This window comes from Schistocerca piceifrons, chromosome 2, assembly GCF_021461385.2.
Source record: "Schistocerca piceifrons isolate TAMUIC-IGC-003096 chromosome 2, iqSchPice1.1, whole genome shotgun sequence".
NCBI classification, from domain to species: domain Eukaryota; kingdom Metazoa; phylum Arthropoda; class Insecta; order Orthoptera; family Acrididae; genus Schistocerca; species Schistocerca piceifrons.
Genome location: NC_060139.1, coordinates 419,839,498 through 419,861,847, shown reverse-complemented (window position 1 = coordinate 419,861,847; position 22,350 = coordinate 419,839,498). Strand labels below are relative to the sequence as shown.

The 22,350-nt window shown below is 43.7% G+C and overlaps 1 protein-coding gene across 2 annotated transcripts in view; it reads left to right on the top strand.

Annotated features, from left to right (window-relative positions):
• The window catches only part of LOC124778018 (zinc finger protein ubi-d4), a 249,386-nt gene that overhangs the window by 25,713 nt on the left and 201,323 nt on the right, over window positions 1–22,350 (top strand). For both annotated transcript variants that reach the window (XM_047253596.1, XM_047253595.1), the window contains exon 2: window positions 1,427–1,536. In XM_047253596.1, the coding sequence (XP_047109552.1) occupies window positions 1,427–1,536 (110 nt within the window). The remainder of the gene's footprint in view (window positions 1–1,426; window positions 1,537–22,350) is intronic.

Sequence of the window (22,350 nt, the reverse complement as noted above, 5' to 3'; positions counted from 1 at the left end):
TGAGATTCCTTAAGAGATGCAAACAGATGGAAATTTGAGGGTGCCAGGTCTGGGCTGTGGGGGACCAATCAAAGAGTTCAGTTTCTGCACTTCCTGACACTTTACCTCTCTTTACCCAATGCACAACAGTATTCCTATCAATTACATTATTACCGTACACTGCACTCAAAATTTTATGGATTTTCATCAAGATTTCTTTTCACACACCCATTTCAATTACAGCACCTTGTTTGTAATGCGTGTCTTGTGTGGCTGTCATCTTGATGGTTCATTATAGCTCTGCCATGTGTTAAAATTGTTCAAAACTACACATAAATGCAGATGAACATCAAATTTGAAATATGTAAAAGTTTGTTTTCCTATACATATATTAATGGCTGTAGAGAATGGAAAAGGGATGTTATGTATTGAAAGTCCCATGTGAAATGCTTTAAACAGAGAGCAGGCCATTAATTACTTTCTACCTGAACAAATTCATTGATACTCATTTCACTTTTCCTCACAGTGTGTTACTAAACTTAAACACCGTTCTGAAAAGATTATTTGTTTATAAAGTAAACTTGCTGCAGATCTTCAGTGCTATGCTTTTTTTCACAAATAGATTGCACATTCTAGGAAAACTGATTTTTTAGAAGCCTTTGTTTGTAAAATATATGTATTTTAATTAATACTCTCTCTTGTTCATATTTTATATACAATTTTTAATGATAAAATAAGAAATATAAAAAGGGTGCTGTATAATTGAAAGCATTTGAATGAAAGGTGTTTAATAAACACCAATGTATGACAATGTGTGCATTTATATGCATTAAAAGAGACTTGGTATTCAGTTGCACCAAGTGCAAATATAGTCCAAGTCGTGATGATTTTCATTACAATTATAAGACAGTACTTTCTCATAGACAACAGTACTGTCAGCAGGTACTCTGATTGTGCTGCAGAACTTTCTTAATGAATCATGTATCTATATTTACAACACTGGTGGACATATTATGATTTGCTTGTCACACGTCCTCTGTTAACATCAATTCTGCTGAACATTGATTGCCCATTATAAATGTACTAGGTTCTATGAGTAAATTGCTTGAATTATGTGTGTTCTAGAACATGCAGCTGATAATATCTTCAATAGCAGTCAACAAATTCATTATCTTTCAGAAATCTAAGAATGCATAATATACCTGTTCAGTTGCATCTAATATTTGGAAGATGTCACATATGAAGAAAACAAACTTTGTTTCTCATTAGTGGTGTTTTCTGAATCTATACTGATTCTTAGAGAAAAGTTGTTTGTCTTTGGAAAGTAGTACTTAGCTGCTAAAGCGATTATTATTTTGTGTCTGAGTTCCCTATTCATGTTAGCTACTTAGTTACGAAACTGATGCTTTAATTATTAGTGAATTTTCACCTTATATCTTTCTTGCAGCTTCTTCAATGATGCCACTTACAGAGAAACAATTGAGAATTCAGCGACTTATAACACACGCTTGTGTATTGAAAGAAGACTGCGAATGCCATTTCTTGATTCTCAAACAGGTAATTCTAACTCATCACTACTTAAAATATTGCAATATTAATACGCCAGATACCAGTTCTGAGCAAGTGGGATATGCGTCATCACTAACATAGTTGAGGTGGTGTGTGTGTGTGTGTGTGTGTGTGTGTGTGTGTGTGTGTGTGTGTGTGTGTGTGTTTTGGTAATGTAATACTTGACAGGCAAACCATGTCTTGGTGATGACTAGTATTTATGCAGGGGCGGAGATAGATAGATTGTGTTTCTCAATAACTGTACTTTGGTTTATATTCCAAACTTCTGTCCAGTGCCTGTTAAAAAACGAGATAGTGTACTTAATAATTCATCAAATGCAGGTGTCCAGTACATTGCTGCCATTTGAAATGAGAGGACTACATGTTGGAATTGCATGCACATAAGGACACAGGAATTAGAGCCGTGGCTAATAGCGATGAACACTGTGCTGCGTGGGGTACTGGCCAGTGGTGGCATTTGCCACCCATACCCATAGCCTGCACTTCAGGGAGTGTTTAAAACATTTGGCATTGATTTTCACTTTATTATAGGTGTATTAATGCTATGTTCATACGGGGGGACCTGAAGCAAACACATCAAGTTTTGCATTAACAAGCTGCAGCTATAGTTTTTTGAGATATATATTTTTTGAAATAGTTAGAAGCAGAAGCAACTGTCCATACATGGAACATAGCCAGCATTGTCAGGTGTCAGGGGAAAGAACAGCTGGAAGTGCTGTGCGGAACAGAGACAGAGCACACAGGTATAATAGTAATAATAATGTCGTGTGACTAGGGCCTCCCATTGGGTAGACCGTTCGCCGGGTGCAAGTCTTTCGATTTGACGCCACTTCTGCGATTTGCGCGTCAATGGGGATGAAATGACGATGATTAGGACAACACAACACCCAGTTCCTGAGCGGAGAAAATCTCCGACCCAGCCGGGAATCGAACCTGGGCCCTTAGGATTGACATCCTGTCGCGCTGACCACTCAGCTACCGGGGGCGGACAGCACACAGGTGACACATCTCTCTCTCTGAGCAGTACATGTCACACACCCATCTTCTGACTGGCACATCACTCTGGCACCTAGATGGCAAGCAATAATATCATGCAACGCTACTATATCTCTTAGGTGGTTAACTTGAAACTGATTTGAAAGTGCAATTAAGTAAATTGGCCACATTTTAATGTCTTTGCGCTCTGTGAAATGGAATTTCAATCCAGAATGATAGGAAGGGTATTATTGACATAGATACATTATGATGGCCTTCTTGGTTTCTTGGGTTCATAAAGTGACCGCCTGTATATAATTTTTAATTATTGTTGAGAACTTTAATAATTGTTTATACTCAAACTTTCCACCATGTCCTTTAGTGTTGTTTGTGAGATGTGCTAATTTATTTCCATCCATGGCACCATACTGCATTGTATTTTACACATATTACACAGTGGGTGCAGTTAAAAATTTACACGCACATCCATGATCCAGCAGTCTACAGTTTTTTCAGACAGATTCAACTTTGGGCACTGAGACATATGTAGCACTTCAAGAAGTAACACATTGAGCAAATACTTTTAAAGATGATGACTTGTGGGATAATGAGCACATGTTTGAAATGAGTCCCTTATTAGTGACCTGTGAAAACTTGAATCCTTGAACGGCAGTTGCTGAAGATAACAAATTGTATGGGATTGAAGTTTAGGAATTGTTAAAGTCACTTTTTGATCATCAGTGGTAGACATAGTTTCATACCTAAAATGTATGGGATCAACACTCATCTGACAAGATCACCTTATTAGCAGCGACAGCAACTGTTAGTGAAGTAAGGCATCAGATACAAACATCTCAACTGTAAGCATGATTTTGATTCCAGTCATGCTTCACAAAGAGATGCACACAGTATTTCTTATTTTTTATTTATTTATTTATTTACTTATTTTTGCTACAATTTAATTCAGTGCACAATATCTGACATCAGTTTGATGTTCTGTTGGTTAACATTGTTCCCACAGCACCTCATAATTCCATGAAGATATTTTGGAAAAATATAACGTGCGTTTAACAAGTTGATTTAGCTGGAAATTGTAGAAAATTATAAATGAGTGATACGTGGTGAGAAACTTTAAAAACTCAGCAATTTTATTTTTGGCATTGGCAGGTTCAGCTTATGGGTAACAAGGCAAATGTAAGATATCAATAAGCACAGTGACATTTTAAGAAGTTAAAAATTAGGAAGTTTATTCCATTCCATTTAGCAGCAGAAAGAACTTCATGATCAATCACAACTCAATTGTAGAGACAAAGTGGCATAAAAATGGAGAGTTTTCTCTGTGCATATAACTCAGAACAATTATCGAGCAATGCGAAAATTTCGATCTATCCTGAATGAATTTCTTTTCCAATAATCCATTCCCCCTGCAGACCCAGGGGTTAGAATAGGTCTGAGGTATTCCTGCCTGTCGTAAGAGGTGACTAAAAGGAGTCTCGCACCTTTTGGCCTTTATGTGATGGTCCCCTGTAGGGTTTGACCTCCATTTTTCAAAATTTTCCCAAAGAACGAGCCAATTGGGAAAGTGCGCCTTACATGGTGCATAGCACATTGAGATCCACTTTCTCGTTGTGGCATTGTAGTCCGGCTCATTTTCCATCTCTTGAGTGAGGACATCTTCCTGGGTGTGATATCCTCCGCCCAATATGCAGTGTCGTTTTCTGCGCTGACAGTGACCATTGAATTCTTTGCACCTCATAACCATCACGGTGGAGAGGCCACCATGTACCCTGTTGGTTGTAGCCCCCTGACTACACAGGGATCACTCTGCTGATGCCTGCACCGTTAACTCCCCACGTATGCCAAGGTGTAGATGCCTGTCACCCTGGGGCATCGGGACTCCTGGCAATGGCCATCCTTCCAGGTGGCACCTGTGGGGAGGGCCCCTGGTTGGGGCGATGAAGCATGCCACGTCATAACTTGCTGGTAATCAAAGGCCAGCAGTCTCTAAGTGTTCCAAGTCTCAGTGCAATGCAAGGAAATATGATCCTAAATCGTTCCCCTCCTTGGCCACACCATGGGAGGAATGCCAGGATAAGGAGGGCAGCAAATCTTATTCACCCTGGTACCTCATATGTATGAGAGCTGATGGGGATTCCATTGTTTCAATGAAGCCTCAGTTTTTAGAGGACAAGTTTGGGGAGATGGAGGGCTTGTCCAAAATGCGGTCAGGGTCAGTCTTGATAAAAACGGCATCCTCTGCCCAGTCATGGGCATTACTCGCTTGTGCCAAGCTGGGGGATGTTTCCGTTACCATCACGTGTCATAAGAGCTTAAATATGGTCCAGGGTATTATATCCCACAGTGACCTCCTTTTGCAGTCTGATGACTAGCTGCGCACCAACTTAGAGCGGCGAGGAGTTCATTTCGTCCAGCACATCCATCGGGGTCCGAGGGATAATCAGGTTGTCACCGGTGCCTTCATCTTGGCCTTCGAGGATGACACATTACTCGAGAAAGTCAAGGTGTTGGTCTACTGCTGTGATATCAAGCCATATATCCCTCCCCCAATGCGGTGCTTTAAGTGTTGGAATTTCAGACTTATGTCTTCCCACTGTGCTTCCCACAATCACATGTCGGGATTGTGGACGTCCATACCATCCCGGTACTCCATGTGCCCTACCTCCCATCTGTGTCAACTGCGGAGAGCATCATTCCCCTTGCTCACCAGATTGCAGGATTTTACAGCAAGAAAGGAAAATCATGGAATACAAGACCCTGGACCGACTGACCTACACTGAGGCCAAGAGGAAATTTGAGCGCCTATATCCTGTGGCTATGACCTCTTCTTATGCCGCTGCTACGAGAACAGTTGTAGCCCAATCAGTTCCGCGAGTTCCAGTTGGCTCTCAGAGCCAAAAGACTACACCTGTCCCCCTTGGTACAACAAACATATTAGGAAGTTGCTGAGAAAGCAGAGAATATTGCACAGTTGTTTTAAACGTAGTCACTGCCCCGCTGACAAACAGAAATTATGCGAAATGAAAGCAGCTGTCAAAAGGTCAATGAGAGATTCTTTTAACGAATTTGAAAGCAATATTTTATCTGCAGATTCTAAAAATAACCCCAAAAAATTTTGGTCGTATGTAAAATCTACGAACATTACAAATAATTCAATACCTTCTCTTGCTGACAGTACGGGTAATGTAACGGATGATGATAAACAGAAGGCCAAAATTCTAAACCCAACTTTCAAAAACTCGTTTATGGTATAAGACTGCAGCACCATTCCCTCTTTCAATTATTGAACAAACGCAAGAATGGCTGACATAGTGTTTAGTGTATCTGGGATTGTAAAACAGTTAAGATCCCTAGATGTCAGAAAGGCATCTGACTCAGACGGTATCCCCATAAGATTATATATTGACTATGCTACAAACATAGCACCATTCTTATCCATCACCTGTCAGAGATCATTGGAACAGCGGAAAGTTCCACGGGACTGGAAGAAGGCCCAGGTCATAGCAATCTATCAAAAGGATAGAAAATCTGATGCACATAATTACCGGCCAATTTCACTGTCATGGATTTGTTGTAGAATCATGGGACATATTTTGTGTTCAGACTTAATGACCTTTCTAGACTCTGAGAAGCTCATCTGCAGAAACCAGCACGGTTTTAGACATGCGAGACAGAGCTGGCCCACTATGTGCACGATATACAATAGGCTCTAGATGCCAGGTCGATGCCATATTTCTTGACTTTCGAAAGGCATTCGATTCAGTTCCTCACTGTCGCTTGCTCCAAAAAGTGCGCATTTACGGTCTATCTGAATACGTATGCGGTTGGATAGAAAGTTTTCTAACAGACAGAGAGCAGTATGTCGTCCTGAATGGGTGACTTCAACAGAAACAAGCATAACTTCAAGTGTGCCCCAGGCAGCGTAATAGGTCTGCTGCTTTTTACGATTTACGTAAACGATCTGGTTGATGGTATTGACAGCGGCATTAGACTGTTTGCTGATGATGCTGTAGTCTACAAGAAAGTAGTATCACATGAAAGTTGTGAACAAATCAATGAGGATTTGCAGAAAATAAATGCGTGGTGTAATGACTGACAGTTCTCTCAATATTAGTAAGTGTAACCTACTGTGTATAACAAGACAAAAATCCCCTTTAATGTACAAGTACAAAATAAATGCCCAGCCTTTGGAATTGGTAACATCCGTCAAGTATCTGGGTGTGACTATTTGAAATGATCTCAAATGGAATGATCAGATTACATAAGTAATGAGCAAAGCGAACTCTAGATTGTGAGAGCGTTACAAATCTCATAGAAAGTTTCAAGTGGAACACACTTGCAGATAGACGAGTGTTAAACGGAAGGAGCTGCTCACTAAATCCCAAAATCTGATCCTCACCGAGGATGTAGAGCATATATTATTACCACCAACTTTCAAATCGCACAATGATCACCATTCAAAGATAAGGGAAATAAGAGCTCGTACTGAGGTGTTCAGACAGTCATTTTTCACTTGCGAGATCTGTGAGTGGACCAGAGGGGGAGAAATACAACTTTGGTGTGAATTGTGCCCTCCGCGTCACACCACTTGGTGGCTAGTGGAGTATATATGTAGATGTAGATGTAGAACCATTGGGGACACCAGTCCCCACTTCTCAGCCGGAGAAGCATAAGTCATCTTCTGCTCCTCTCGCTTGCAAGGGAGCCTTTGGGTCACTCCCTTCCCAGGTTTCTGCTAGTGGGAAAGCTGACACCTGCCAGTGGCTGAAGTGCCCAAAAGCAGCTTATTGTAGGGCTTCACGATCATCCTCAGTCCCGGAAACTGAATCAGTGAAGCCTTGCCAGCCAGAAAAACCTAAGGATCAGCGAGAAAGAAGACCCCCAAGACCAAGGGAATTGCGGTGGCACCCACACCACCGCTGCCTACAAGCTATGCGCCTGAGGATGAGGTGAAGATTCTGGCGTCCGCTGAGGACCTAGATCGTGCCAGACCCTCAGACACAATGGATATAGCCTGTTCAGGAAATAAGTTGGTGGCAGCAGGTGACCCTGAGGCACAGACTGCCTCATTGAGTGTTTCATGCTTTCCCAATCTCACGACCGCATCACCCTCCAGTGGAATTGCAGCAGTTTTTTCCACCACCTGGCTGAGCAATGGCAACTGTTAAGCTTTACACCTGCTAAGCTTTACACCTGCTTTCTGCACTGCCCTGCAGGAAACCTGGTTCCTGGCAATGTGTACCCGTGCTGTTCACAGCTACAGGGGATATTACAAGAACTGTAGCAAATATAATAGAGTGTCAAGTGGAGTTTGCGTTTATGTCCTGAACTCAGTATGTAGTGAACCAGTGCCCCTTCAAACTCCTCTTGAAGTGTGGATGTCAGGATATGCACCTCCAGATGGTGCACTAACCCTGATGCTGTAGTCTACAAGAAAGTAGTATCACATGAAAGTTGTGAACAAATCAATGAGGATTTGCAGAATCTCTCAAAATTAGTAAGTGTAACCTGATTAGGGAGGTGATCAAACTTTTCCTACTTTTGGGAGATTTTAATGCCCATAACCACTTGTGGGGTAGTACCTTGCTTACTGACCGTGGCAGAGATGTCGAAAATGAACTGTCCCAACTCGACCTGTGCCTCTTAAAAACTGGGGCGGCCACACATTTCAGTGTGGCTCATGGTAGTTACTTGGCTATTGATTTATCAATTTGCAGCCCAGGACTTCTCCCATCTATCCACTGGAGAGCACATCTACATGTACATTTATACTCCGCAAGCAACCCAACGGTGTGTGGTGGAGGGCACTTCACGTGTCACTGTCATTACCTCCCTTTCCTGTTCCAGTCGCGTATGGTTTGTGGGAAGAATGACTGCCGGAAAGCCTCCATGTGTGTTCGAATCTCTCTTATTTTACATTCGTGGTCTCCTCAGGAGGTATAAGTAGGAGGAAGCAATATATTCGATACCTCATCCAGAAACACACCCTCTTGAAACCTGGACAGCAAGTTACACCGCGATGCAGAGTGCCTCTCTTGCAGAGTCTGCCACTTGAGTTTTCTAAACATCTCCGTAATGCTATCAAGCTTACCAAATAAGCCTCTGACGAAATGCGCCGCTCTTCTTTGGATCTTCTCTGTCTCCTCTGTCAACCCGACCTGGTTCGGATCCCACACTGTTAAGCAATGCTCAAGCATAGGTCAAACGAGTGTTTTGTAAGCCATCTCCTTTGTTGATGGACTACATTTTCTAAGGACTCTCCCAATGACTCTCATCCTGGCACCCACCTTACCAACAATTAATTTTATATGATCATTCCACTTCAAATTGTTCCATACGCGTACTCCCAGGTATTTTACAGAAGTAACTGCTACCAGTGTTTGTTCCGCTATCATATAATCATATAATATTTCTATGTATTCGTGATACATTACATTTTTCTATGATAAGGGTCAGTTGCCACCCCCTGCACCAAGTGCCTATCCGCTCCAGATCTTCCTGCATTTGGCTGCAATTTTCTAATGCTGCAAGTTCTCTGTATACTACAGCATCATCCACAAAAAGCCGCATGGAATTTCCGAGACTATCTACTACATCATTTATGTATATTGTGAAAAAGCAATGGTCCCATAACACTCCCCTGTGGCACGCCAGAGGCAACTTTAACGTCTGTAGACATCTGTCCATTGAGAACAACATGCTGTGTTCTGTTTGCTAAAAACTCTTCAATCCAGCCACACAGCTGGTCTGATATTCCATAGGCTCTTACTTTGTTTATCAGGTGACAGTGTGGAACTGTATCGAACACCTTCTGAAAGTCTAGGAAAATGGCATCTACCTGGGAGCCTGTATCTAATATTTTCTGGGTCACATGAACAAATAAAGTGAGTTGGGTCTCACACGATCACTGTTTCCAGAATCCATGTTGATTCCTACAGAGTAGATTCTGGGTTTCCAGAAATAACTTGGTACGCAAGCAAAAAACATGTTCTAAAATTCTATAACAGATCGATGTCGGAGATATAGGCCTATAGTTTTGCACATCTGCTCGATGACCCTTCTTGAAAACTGGAACCACCTGTGCTCTTTTCCAATCATTTGGAACCTTCCGTTCCTCTATAGACTTGCGGTACACAGCTGTTAGAATGGGGGCAAGTTCTTTCACGTACTCTGTGTAGAATCGAATTGGTATCCCGTCAGGTCCAGTGGACGTTTCTCTGTTGAGTGATTTCAGTTTCTTTTCTATTCCTTGGACACTTATTTTGATGTCAGCCATTTTTTCGTTCATGCGAGGATTTAGAGAAGGAACTGCAGTGCGGTCTTCCTCTGTGAAACAGCTTTGGAAAAAGTTGTTTAGTATTTCAGCTTTACGCGTGTCATCCTCTGTTTCAATACCATTATCATCCAAGTGTGTCTGGATATGCTGTTTCGATCCACTTACTGATTTAATCTAAGACGAGAACTTCCTAGGCTTTTCTGTCAAGTCGGTACATAGGATTTTACTTTCGAATTCACTGAATGCTTCACGCATAGCCCTCCTTACGCTAACTTTGACATCGTTTAGCTTCATTTTGTCTGCGTTTAAATTTGCAGTGAAGCTCTCTTTGCTTTCGCAGTAGTTTCCTAACTTTGTTGTTGAACCACAGTGGGTTTTTCCCGTCCCTCACAGTTTTACTCGGCACGTACCTGTCTAAAACGCATTTTACGATTACCTTGAACTTTTTCCATAAACACTCAACATTGTCAGTGTCGGAACATAAATTTTGGTTTGGTCTTTTAGGTAGTCTGAAATCTGCCTCCTATTACTCTTTCTAAACAGATAAACCTTCCTCCCTTTTTTTATATTCCTATTTACTTCCATATTCAGGGTTGCTGCAATGGCCTTGTGATCACTGATTCCCTGTTCTTCGCTTACAGAGTCGAAAAGTTTGGGTGTGTTTATTATCAGTAGGTCCAAGATGTCATCTCCAAGTGTCGGTTCTCTGTTTAATTGCTCTAGGTAATTTTTGGATAGTGCACTCAGTATAATGTCACTTGATGCTCTGTCCGTACCACCCGTCCTAAACATCTGAGTGTCCCAGTCTACATCTGGTAAATTGAAATCTCCACCTAAGACTATAACATGCTGAGGAAATTAATGTGAATTGTATTCCAGATTTTCTCTCAGTTGTTCTGCCACTAATGCTGCTGAGTCGGGAGGTTGGTAAAAGGAGCCAATTATTAGCTCGGTTGTTGAGTGTAGCCTCCACCCATAATAATTCACAGGAACTATCCACTTCTATTCCACTACGGGATAAACTACTACTAATAGCAACAGACACACCACCACCGGTTGCATGCAATCTATCCTTTCTAAATACCATCTGTGCCTTTGCAAAAAATTTTGCAGAATTTATCTCTGGCTTCAGCCAGCTTTCTGTACCTATAACGATTTCAGCTTCGGTGCTTTCAATCAGCACATGAAGTTCCGGTACTTTACCAACGCAGCTTTGACAGTTTACAATTACAATACCGATTGCTGCTTAGTGCCCACATGTCCTGACTTTACCCCGTACCCTTTGAGGCTGTTGCCCTTTCTGTACTTGCCTGAGGCCATCTAATCTAAAAAACCGTCCAGTCCACGCCACACAACCCCTCCTACCCGTGTAGCCACCTTGCTGTGTGTAGTGGATTCCTGACCTATCCAGCGGAACCCAAAACCCCACCACCCTATGGCGCAAGTCAAGGAATCTGCAGCCCACACGGTCGCAGAACCATCTCAGCCTCTGATTCAGACCCTCCACTCGGCTCTGTAACAAAGGTCCGCAGTCTGTCCTGTCGACGATGCTACGGATGGTGAGCTCTGCTTTCATCCCACTAGCGAGACTGGCAGTCTTCACCAAATCAGATAGCCCGCTGGAAGCCGGAGAGGATTTTCTCCAATCCATAGTGACACACATCATCGGTGCCGATTTGTGTGACCACTTGCAGGTGGGTGCACCCTGTACCCTTCTTGGCATACGGAAGGACCCTTTCCACATCTGGAATGACTCCCCCCGGTATGCACACGAAGTGTACATTGGTTTTCTTCCACTCCCTTGCAGCCATATCCCTAAGGGGCCCCATTAAGCACCTGACGATGGAGCTCCCAACTACCAGTAATCCCACCCTCTGCGACCACCCGGATCTTGCAGACTGAGGGGCAACCTCTGGAACAGGACAAGCAGCTATGTCCGGCCGAAGATCAATATCTGCCGGAGACACAGCCTGAAACCGGTTCGTCAGACAAACTGGAGAGGCCTTCCGTTCAGCCCTCCGGAATGTTTTTCACCCGCTGCCACACCTCGAGACGACCTCCCACTGTACCACGGGTGAGGAGTCAGCCTCAATGTAGGCAGTATCCCGGACAGCCACAGCCGTAGTCTGATCAGGGGATGCGTGGGACGAGCTGACTGTCCCTTACAAACCCCCGTCTGGACCCCCACAGTGATGCCCATTGGCAACAGCCTCAAGCTGTGTGACTGAAGCCAACACTGCCTGAAGCTGGGAGCGAAGGAATGTCAACTCAGCCCACATCCGAACACAGCAGTCGCATGCCTATCCATGCTAAATACTGTTGTGCAAAGAACGTCTGAACTAATCTACAGAGAGCACAAACAATTCGACACAAAATTTAAATGGTTGTTAAAATACAAAGACTGCCTAGTAAATGCAGTAATGCTGCTACTTGCGCACTTCTGACACACTGCTCGGCGGCAGAAGGCTAACTGTACTGTCAGTAACATACAAAGACTATTTGAAAGAAATAAACAAATGACAGACGACTACGCAACTTTACACGTCACAGATATTAAAATGCAAATCTGCTCCTGATAATTATGAAACTACACAATAATTTGACGGATTTAACTAAACAAGTGGGCTAAGAACACTCAAACAAATTTTCGACTTAACTGCTACACTTATATGAATGCTAAATAAGCCACTTGGTGCTACTTGTGCACTGCTGACACACCTTCGGCACTACCTGTGTGGTAGTGGTCACTTCCCCATCTTCCTGTCACTCCCTCAGCGTCATGCCCACAGATGCCTGCTCAGATGGACTTTAAACAAGGCAGACTGGGTAGTCTTCACCTCTGCTGTCACCGTTGAATCTCCCCCATGAGGTGCCACCAATGATGTGATTGAGCAGGTCACTACAACGATAATTTCTGCAGCAGAAAACGCGATCCCTCATTTTTTAGGGTGCCCCCTGTGAAAGACAGTCCCTTGGTGGTCGCTGGAAGTTGCTGAGGCAATTAAGGAGCGTTGGCGAGCTCTACAGTGACATAAGGGGCACCCTTCCCTAGAGCACCTAGTAGCCTTTAAGCGGCTCCATGCCCGTGTTAGGCTGCGTATAAAACGACGGAAACAGGAGTGTTGGGAAAGATATATGTCGACCATTGGGTGCCATACGTCACCTTCCCAAGTCTGGACGAAGATCAGATGTCTTTTTGGGTACCAGACCCCAACAGGTGTCCCTGGCATTAACATCAATGGCGTGCTGTCTACCGACGCAAACACAATTGCTGAGCACTATGCTCGAGACTCTGCTTCGGAGAACTACCCCTCAGCCTTTTACATTCTCAAACGGCGGATGGAAAGGAAAGTCCTCTTGTTCACTACACGCCACAGTGAGCCCTATAATGCCTCATTTACAGAGTGGAAGTTCCTCAGCACCCTTGCACATTGCTCCAACACAGCTCCTGGGCTGGATCAGATCCACAGTCAGATGATTAAACATATCTCGTCTGACTACAAGTGATATCTCCTCGTCATCTTCAACCAGATCTGGTGTGATGGCATATTTCCATCTCAATGGCAGGAGAGTACCATCATTCCAGTGCTATAATCCGCACTTGATGTGGATAGCTATCAGCCCCATCAGCCCCACCGATGTTCTCTTTAAGCTGCTGGAACGTATGGTGTGTCGGCGGGTGGGTTGGGTCCTGGAGTCATGCGGCCTACTAGCTCCATGTCAAGGTGGCTTCCGCCAGGGTTGTTCTACCACTGATAATCTTGTGTCCCTCGAGTCTGTCAGCCGAACAGCATTTTCCAGATGCCAACACCTGGTTGCCATCTTTTTTGACTTACTTAAAGCATACGACATGACCTGGTGACATCATATCCTTGTCACATTGTATGAGTGGGGTCTCCAGGGCCCGCTCCCGATTTTTATCCGAAACTTCCTGTCACTCTGTACTTTCCATGTCCAAGTTGGTGCCTCCCATAGTTCCCCCCGTATTCAGGAGAATGACGTTCCGCAGTGCTCCCTGTTGAGTGTCTCTCTATTTTTAGTGGCCATTAACGGCTTAGTAGCAGCTGTAGGGCCGTCGGTCTCCCCTTCTCTGTATGCAGATGACTTTTGCATTTCGTATTGCTACTGGAGTTGCTGAGCAGTGCCTACAGGGAGCATTCACAAGATGCAGTCATAGGCTCTAGCCCACGGCTTCCAGTTTTCAGCCATGAAGTCGTGTGTCATGCACTTCTGTCAGTGTCGTACCGGTCATCTGGAACCTGAACTTTACCTTAATGACAATCCCCTCACTAGTGAAGACGTATTGATTCTTAGGACTGGTTTATGATGCCCAATGGACTTGGCTACCTCACCTTCGTCAGCTTAAGTGGGATTGCTGGCAGCACCTCAGTGCTGTCCACTGCCTGAGAAACAGCAAGTGGGGTGCAGATTGCTCTACGCTGCTGGCTCTACAGAGCTCTTGTTGAATCCTGCCTTGACCATGGGAGTCTGGTTTACGGTGTGGCGGCACCCTCAGCGTTGCGTTAACTCGACCCAGTGCACCACTGTGGTATTTGCCTAGTGACAGGAGGTTTTAGAATGAGTTAGGTGACCAGTGTCCTGGTGGAGGCTGGAGTCCCTCCATTGCAGATCCGATGTGCACAACTGCTTGCCAATTAAGTTGCACACATTTGTAGTTCTCTTGAGCATCCGAATTAACGTCTCCTTTTCCCACCTGTGGCAGTTCATCTGCGGCCCAACTCAGGACTCTCAATTGCGGTTCACACGCGATCCCTTCTCTCCGAGCTGGAGTCCCTTTACCACCTCTACTTGAGGTCCATTCACGTACCCTCCATGGTGTACACCTCGGCTGAAGCTTCGTCTGGACCTTTTTGCCTGGCCCTAAGGACTCCGTTAACCCCGCTGCTCTCCGCTGTCACTTCCTCTTGATTCTTGATGTGCTCCAGGGCTCTGAAGTTGTTTACACCGATGGCTCGATGGATGATGGTCATGTTGGCTTCGCCTATGTCCATAGAAGCCATATTGAACAGGCAGTGCATTCACTGCAGAGTTTGTGGCCATATCTTGTGCACTTCAGTACATCTGTTCCTCTTCTGGTGAGTCATTTCTTCTCTGTTCTGATTCCCTGGGCAGCTTTCAAGCTTATCTAACAGTGCTACCCTTGCCATCCTTTGGTAGCGAACATCCAGGAGTACATCTCTGCCCTGGAACGGTCCAGTCATTCAGTGGTGTTTGTGTGGACCCCAGGACATGTCGGAATCCCAGGCAACGACCTTGCTGACAGGCTGGCCAAACGAGCTACGCAGAAACTACTACTGGAGATGGGCATCTCTGAAACTGACCTGCGCTCTGTCTTACGCCGCAAGGTTTTTTGGCCTTGAGAGACTGAGTGGTATAACAGTATGCACAGCAAACTGCGTGTCATTAAGGAGACTGCGAATGTGTTGAAGTCTTCCGTACGGGCTTCTCGCAAGGAATCAGTTGTCCTTTTGTCGGCTCTGCATTGGCCATACGTGGCTCACACATGGTTACCTCCTCCATCGCGAGGACCCACCTCAGTGTCGTTGTGGCTCCCAAATGACAGTTATCCCCCTCTTGCTGGACTGCCCACTTTAAGCCACTCTGAGGCGGACTTTAACTTTCCCAGCACCCTACCTTTGGTGTTGGGCAACAATGCCTCAACAGCAGCTTTAGTATTATATTTTATTTGTGAGGGTGGGTTTTATCATTTGATCCGAGTTTTAGCACATATCCTTTGTCCCTCTGTGTCCTCCACCCTAGGGCTTTTAGGGTGGAGGTTTTAATGTGTTGAAGAATGGCTGGCTTCTCCTTTTTTATTCTGATAGGCAGCCAGCCATGGTAATCTGCTTTCTTGTTTTTAATCTCTTCTCCCTGTTACTGGGGTTTCTCTGTGGTTTTCTGGTCCTGTTTTGTCCATTGTAGTGTTTGTTGTCCTTCTGGTTCTTCCTTTCACATCTTCTTTGTTTTCTTCTTTCCCTTGGGTAATTGTTCTACTGGGGACAAGGACCGATGACCTCGCAGTTTCGGTCACTCCCCCCCCCCCCCCCCCCCCTCTCTCCCTTTTAAACCAACCAGCCAACCAATAATCCATGACGACTTGAGATGATATCTTTCAGCAACTGCACAAGACGTGCATTAACTGCAGTGATGTGTGTGTGTGTATGTGTGTGTGTGTGTGTGTGTGTGTGTTAGTTCCATGAGGGGGAGAGATACTTAAACATCCCCTCCCAAAGTGGGGTTTGGAAAATACTGTATTTATTTCTTACAGTCAACACTGATGACAGAATACGCTTTTCTGTGTTGCAAAATATAAGTCCAACACCCAAGATCGACCTTCATGCATCTCCTAAAGTACTTTAGTCTGTGTTTAGAAACCAAGGAATGAGCATATGTATCACAATATAGCTGTTACATGTAGAGCAGAAAAATCTTGTGAATGGATGAATACAAGCACATTTGTTGTGAATTCAAGTCTCTCTTCCCACAGATGTTGAAAAAGATGACAACTCAATTTGGCAACACAACCTGATTTCACAACAGTAGGAATGGAGCATTCTCCTCCAGTACATGCTTCTTCCTAATGCAGCATTATTTTAGATTTCAAGTCAGTTTCAGTAGACTTATCTTCCTAGGTCAGTGATACACCTGAAGATAGTTCAAGTCTTACTGTCTTTTTCCCCCCATAATTGATACGTTCCTTTTTGTGAACGACTTTTTAGTTTTTCTGTTTATCTTTTAGAATTTCAACTTTTCCTTAAGTGTTGCAGTTAACTCTGATGAGAACTGGATGTGTGATTTTTTTATATAAGAGTTCAAAAGTTATGGTATTGTATAAAAACTGCCAGAAGTGAGTGAAATACAGTATTTTGATGCAATACAGGGGTCTTGCAGAAATGACAAACCAATGGTAGCCACATGCAACAACTTGGAGAATAAAGTCCATGTAGCGATACTGAAAAGCCAAAGAAACTGGTACACCTGCCTAATATCGTGTAGGGCCCCACGAGCTTGCAGAAGAGCCGCAGCACGATGCGGCACGGAATGTTTGAAGTAGTGCTGAAGGGAATTAACACCATGAATCGTGCAGGGCTGTCCATAAATCCATAAGAGTACAAGGGGTAGAGATATCTTCTGAACATCATGTCGCAAGGCATCCCAGATGTGCTCAATAATGTTCATATCTGGGGATTTGGTGGCCAGCAGAAGTGCTTAAACTCAGAAGAGTGTTCCTGGAGTCACTCTGTAGCAATTCTGGACTTGGGGGGGTGTCGCATTGTCCTGCTGGAATTGCCCAAGTCCGTCGGAATATGCAATGGACATGAATGGATGCAAGTGATCAGACAGGCTGCTTACATGTATGTCACCTGTCAAGAGTCGTATCTACATGTATCAAGGGTCCCATATCATTCCAACTGCACATGCCCCACACCATTACACAGTCTCCACTAGCTTGATAGTCCCCTGTGGACATTCAGGTTCCATAGATTCATGAGGTTGTCTCCATACCCATAAATGTCCGTCTGCTTGACACGATTGAACAGTTCAGAGAAAATTTGAGTCTCGTAACAAATAAATACCCCACTCATACGATGATAGTTGGTGGGGACTTAAACCTTCCCTCGATATGTTGGCAAAAATACTTGTTCAAAACCGGTGGTAGGCAGAAAACATCTTCCGATATTGTCCTAAATGCTTTCTCCGAAAATTATTTCGAGCAGTTAGTCCACGAACCCACGCGAATTGTAAATGGTTGCGAAAACACACTTGACCTCTTAGCCACAAAACAATCCAGAGCTAATAGAGAGCATCATGACTGATACAGGGATTAGTGATCACAAGGTCATTGTAGCTAGGCTCAATACCATTTCTTCCAAATCCACCAGAAACAAACGCAAAATAATTTTATTTAAAAAAGTGGATAAAGTGTCACTAGAAGCCTTCCTAAGAGACAATCTCCATTCGTTCCGAATGTAGACGAGATGTGGCTCAAATTCAAAGCTATAGCAGCAACAGCAATTGAGAGATTCATACCTCATAGATTGGTAAGAGATGGAAATGATCCCCCATGGTGCACAAAACAAGTCTGAACGCTGTTGCAGAGGCAACGGAAAAAGCATGCGAAGTTCAGAAGAACACGAAATCCCAAAGATTGGCTAAAATTTACAGACGCGCGAAATTTGGCACGGACTTCAATGTGAGATGCCTTTAATAGGTTCCACAACGAAACATTGTCTCGAAATTTGGTAGAAAATCCGAAGAAATTCTGGTCGTATGTAAAGTACATAAGCGGCAAGACGCAGTCAATACCTTCGCTGCGCAGTGCCGATGGTACTGTTACCGACGACTGTGCCGCTAAAGCGGAGTTATTGAACGCAGTTTTCCGTTATTCCTTCACCAGGGAAGACGAATGGAATATTCCAGAATTTGAAACACGAACAGCTGCTAACATGAGTTTCTTAGAAGTAGATACCTTAGGGGTTGGGAAGCAACTCAAATCGCTTGATACAGGCTAGTCTTCAGGTCCAGATTGTATACCAATTAGGTTCTTTTCAGATTACGCTGATACAATAGCTCCCTACTTAGCAATCATATACAACCGCTCGCTCACCGATAGATCTGTTCCTACAGATTGGAAAATTGCGCAGGTCGCACCAGTGTCTAAGAAGGGTAGTAGGAGTAATCCATCGAACTACAGACCTATATCATTGACGTCGGTTTGCAGTAGGGTTTTGGAGCATATACTGTATTCAAACATTATGAATCACCTCGAAGGGAACGATCTATTGATACGTAATCAGCATGGTTTCAGAAAACATCGTTCTTGTGCAACGCTGCTAGCTCTTTATTCGCACGAAGTAATGGCCGCTATTAACAGGGGATCTCAAGTTGATTCTGTATTTCTAGATTTCCGGATAGCTTTTGACACCGTTCCTCACAAGCGACTTCTAATCAAGCTGCCTATGGGGTATCGTCTCAGTTGTGCAACTGGATTCTTGATTTCCTGTCAGGAAGGTCGCAGTTCGTAGTAATAGACGGCAAATCATCGAGTAAAACTGAAGTGATTTCAGGTGTTCCCCAGGGAAGCATCCTGGGACCTCTGCTGTTCCTGATCTATATAAATGACCTGGGTGACAATCTGAGCAGTTCTCTTAGGTTGTTCGATAATGATGCTGTAATTTACCATCTAGTAAGGTCATCCGAAGACCAGTATCAGTTGCAAAGCGATTTAGAAAACATTTCTGTATGGTGTGGCAGGTGGCAGTTGACGCTCAATAACGAAAAGTGTGAGGTGATCCACATGAGTTCCAAAAGAAATCCGTTGGAATTTGATTACTCGATAAATAGTACAATTCTCAAGGCTGTCAATTCAACTAAGTACCTGGGTGTAAAAATTACAAACAACTTCAGTTGGAAAGACCACATAGATAATATTGTGGGGAAGGCGAGCCAAAGGTTGCGTTTCATTGGCAGGACACTTAGAAGATGCAACAAGTCCACTAAAGAGACCGCTTACACTACACTCGTTCGTCGTCTCTTATAATATTGTTGCGCAGTGTGGGATCCTTACCAGGTGGGATTGACGGAGGACGTCGAAAGGGTGCAAAAAAGGGCAGCTCATTTTGTATTATCATGTAATAGGGGAGAGAGTATGGCAGATATGATACGCGAGTTGGGATGGAAGTCATTAATTTTCAGTCACCAACTTTCTCTTCCGAATGTGAAAATATTTTGTTGAGCCCAACCTACATAGGTAGGAATGATCATCAAAATAAAATGAGAAATCAGAGCTCGAACAGAAAGGTTTAGGTGTTCGTTTTTCCCATGCACTGTTCGGGAGTGGAATGGTTGGGAGATAGTATGATTGTGGTTCGATGAACCCTCTGCCAAGCACTTAAATGTGAATTGCAGAGTAATCATGTAGATGTGAAACGAGACTCGTCTGACCAGGCAACATGTTTCCAGTCATCAACAGTCCAATTTTGGTGCCGACGGGCCCTGGCAAGCCCAGTCATCAAGGGTACATGAGTATGCCCTCAGCTCCGAAAACCCATATCGATGATGTTTCGCTGAATGATACACTTGTTCATGGCCCAGCATTGAAATCTGCAGCAGTTTGTGGAAGGGTTGCCGTCTACCACATTGAATGATTCTCTTCAGCTGTTGTTGATCTCGTTCGTGCAGTATCTTTTTCCAGCCACAGCGATGTCAGCAGGGTTGCCACAGGTTCTGGAAATCGGGGAATATCAGGAAATTTCAAACACATCAGGGACATTAGGGAAGTATCATGGAAAGCTGAAAAAACATTGGAAAAATCTCGTTTTTGTCTCAGTAGATGAAATGCTTTGTTTACTGTGGTGTCGTAACTGGCTAGGTGCAGCTGAGTACGTGCACTGCTTCTGTACTCCCTCATTACTATTGCTTCTCCTGTTCCTAATACTCCCCTCAGCTTGCAGTCAGTGCTGCCATCACTTCTTGTCGCTAGCCTAGCAGCTGCTGAAGAGAGACATGAGGAGTGGTTTGTTTGGATCTGATTCTCAGAGACTGTAGACGCAGTGGCCTTAGACAGTGGTGATGTGTGCGCGAGTTATGTTTGAGTGATTGTGTGAATGTGTGTGTGCTCTCATTTTCTAACAAAAGTTATGGCTGATAATGTTGTTGTGAGAGGATGATTGTCTTTTCTGTGTTCCTGTGTGTGGCTCAGCAATCATCTTTATGCTGACTTGCTACCTTTCCTCATTATTATTGATTCTCATAGTATTTGAACAAGTTATCTGTTACATGGATTGATCACCGCAGTCTCATTTCATCGACATGCTGTCTGTGGCTCATGAATAGCTGTCCATATGAGTGGATTTCCGCGATGGGCCAAAAGCACAGGCCGTTTCTGCAGGTATCTGTAATGGATCGGGCCTGCCTATCTGAAGCCCTTCTGTTCCCACTAATGTGCAGGCGCTGCCCATTAGATCTAGTCTCAACAATCTGTCTTCAGGCCAGATCTGTGTGTGGTTGATCCATGGACCCAGGACTAGAGTGCTCCTCTGCAAGCCAGAGGCCATGGGTGATGTATTTCAGGAATTGCGACTGTTTCACTGCAAGTACGGGAGTGTAGCATTTTATAGACATTTTACTTGTTCTAGTAATCCAAAAGTAGTTTATATGTTAGAAAGTATTTACAAGAAGTATAAAATTTTCAGTTGTTGGCAGTTTGAACTTCGACAATCACCTTACACTGTTCTAGGAGTGCATTACAACTTTACAGCTCTTTGTTTTGGTTGTTCTAAGTGTGCCTTTCACTGAATGTTCGATAGTAGAGAACTGTGTTATGACTATAGCATAGAAATGCAGTCAGTGGAAGACTTTTCTTATCTGCTGCACTAGTCAGAGTGCCTGCTCTAGCCAGTGGATCTGTTAAAACAGTGTGTGAGTAGGAGTTTCTGAGTAGTGCACTCCCTTCAAATATCTTGGCTGTGGTTGTAGCAGATCATGAGTAAATTGAAGGACTCCAAAGTAAACAGAGCAACCGGTCGTTTGACTGGAGTAGACCTCGTGGGTGGATGTGGTATTACTGATTAATGCTCTATAAATGGGTATTTCTGGGATACTGTTGTAGAATGATATGAGGAAATGTAGGAGACACTCATTTTTGACACAAAAGAGCAAACAGATTTTGACACTATGTACTATGGTATTCTTTGTGTGCCATGCAGATCACAGTTTTTATCAAGAATACTATTGCTTTTGTAATCAAGAAATATATTTGACTTCTGGGTGGGCACCACAGCTTCAATAAATTTAAATAATGCTATCATTACTTAAATGAGTACTTTATTGAGCACTACTGATCAGTTTCAAGCAAGTGTTCATTTTCAAGTGTGCAAATGAATGTGAACACACAATCCTCATAAGTGTGCAGCAAAAATGACATGCCGCCAATAACACTTGTGGCTGGGCGGAAAATGATTGTATATAAGTGGTTTGTGGATGCTTATTCCAAAGTTATGTCCATTGACAAGGGTAGCCATACGGTAGTTTGTAGGAGGGGGCAACACCTGAGGGTATTGAGTATTTTGAATAGAAATGACAGCTTTAAGTTCCCATAAAAAAGTTCCGGGTTTGACCCTGGTATAAACATCAGAGTTAAATAGAGGAAGAACCATTTTTAATTGTTCATTGCGGTACATAGGCTACGCAGATGATGTGGCATTACTTGCACAAAACAATGCTGTGCCGGCTAATGCCTATCGACAACTTGGCCTGGTATTAAATGTCAAAATGACAAAATGTATGGCAACGACCAACCAACGAAACCTTCCCAATCTCAGGATAGTCGACAAGTAGTTTGAAAGAGTGAGAGACTTCAAATACCTCAGATCAACTATCACAGAGACTAATGGCATTGCCAGCGAGGTGAAAGTTAGAATAGCAGCAGGCAATGTATGCTACTTTGCCGCACTACCCATGCTTAGGAGCTAGCTTCTATCACAAAAATATAAAATTCTCATTTACAAAAC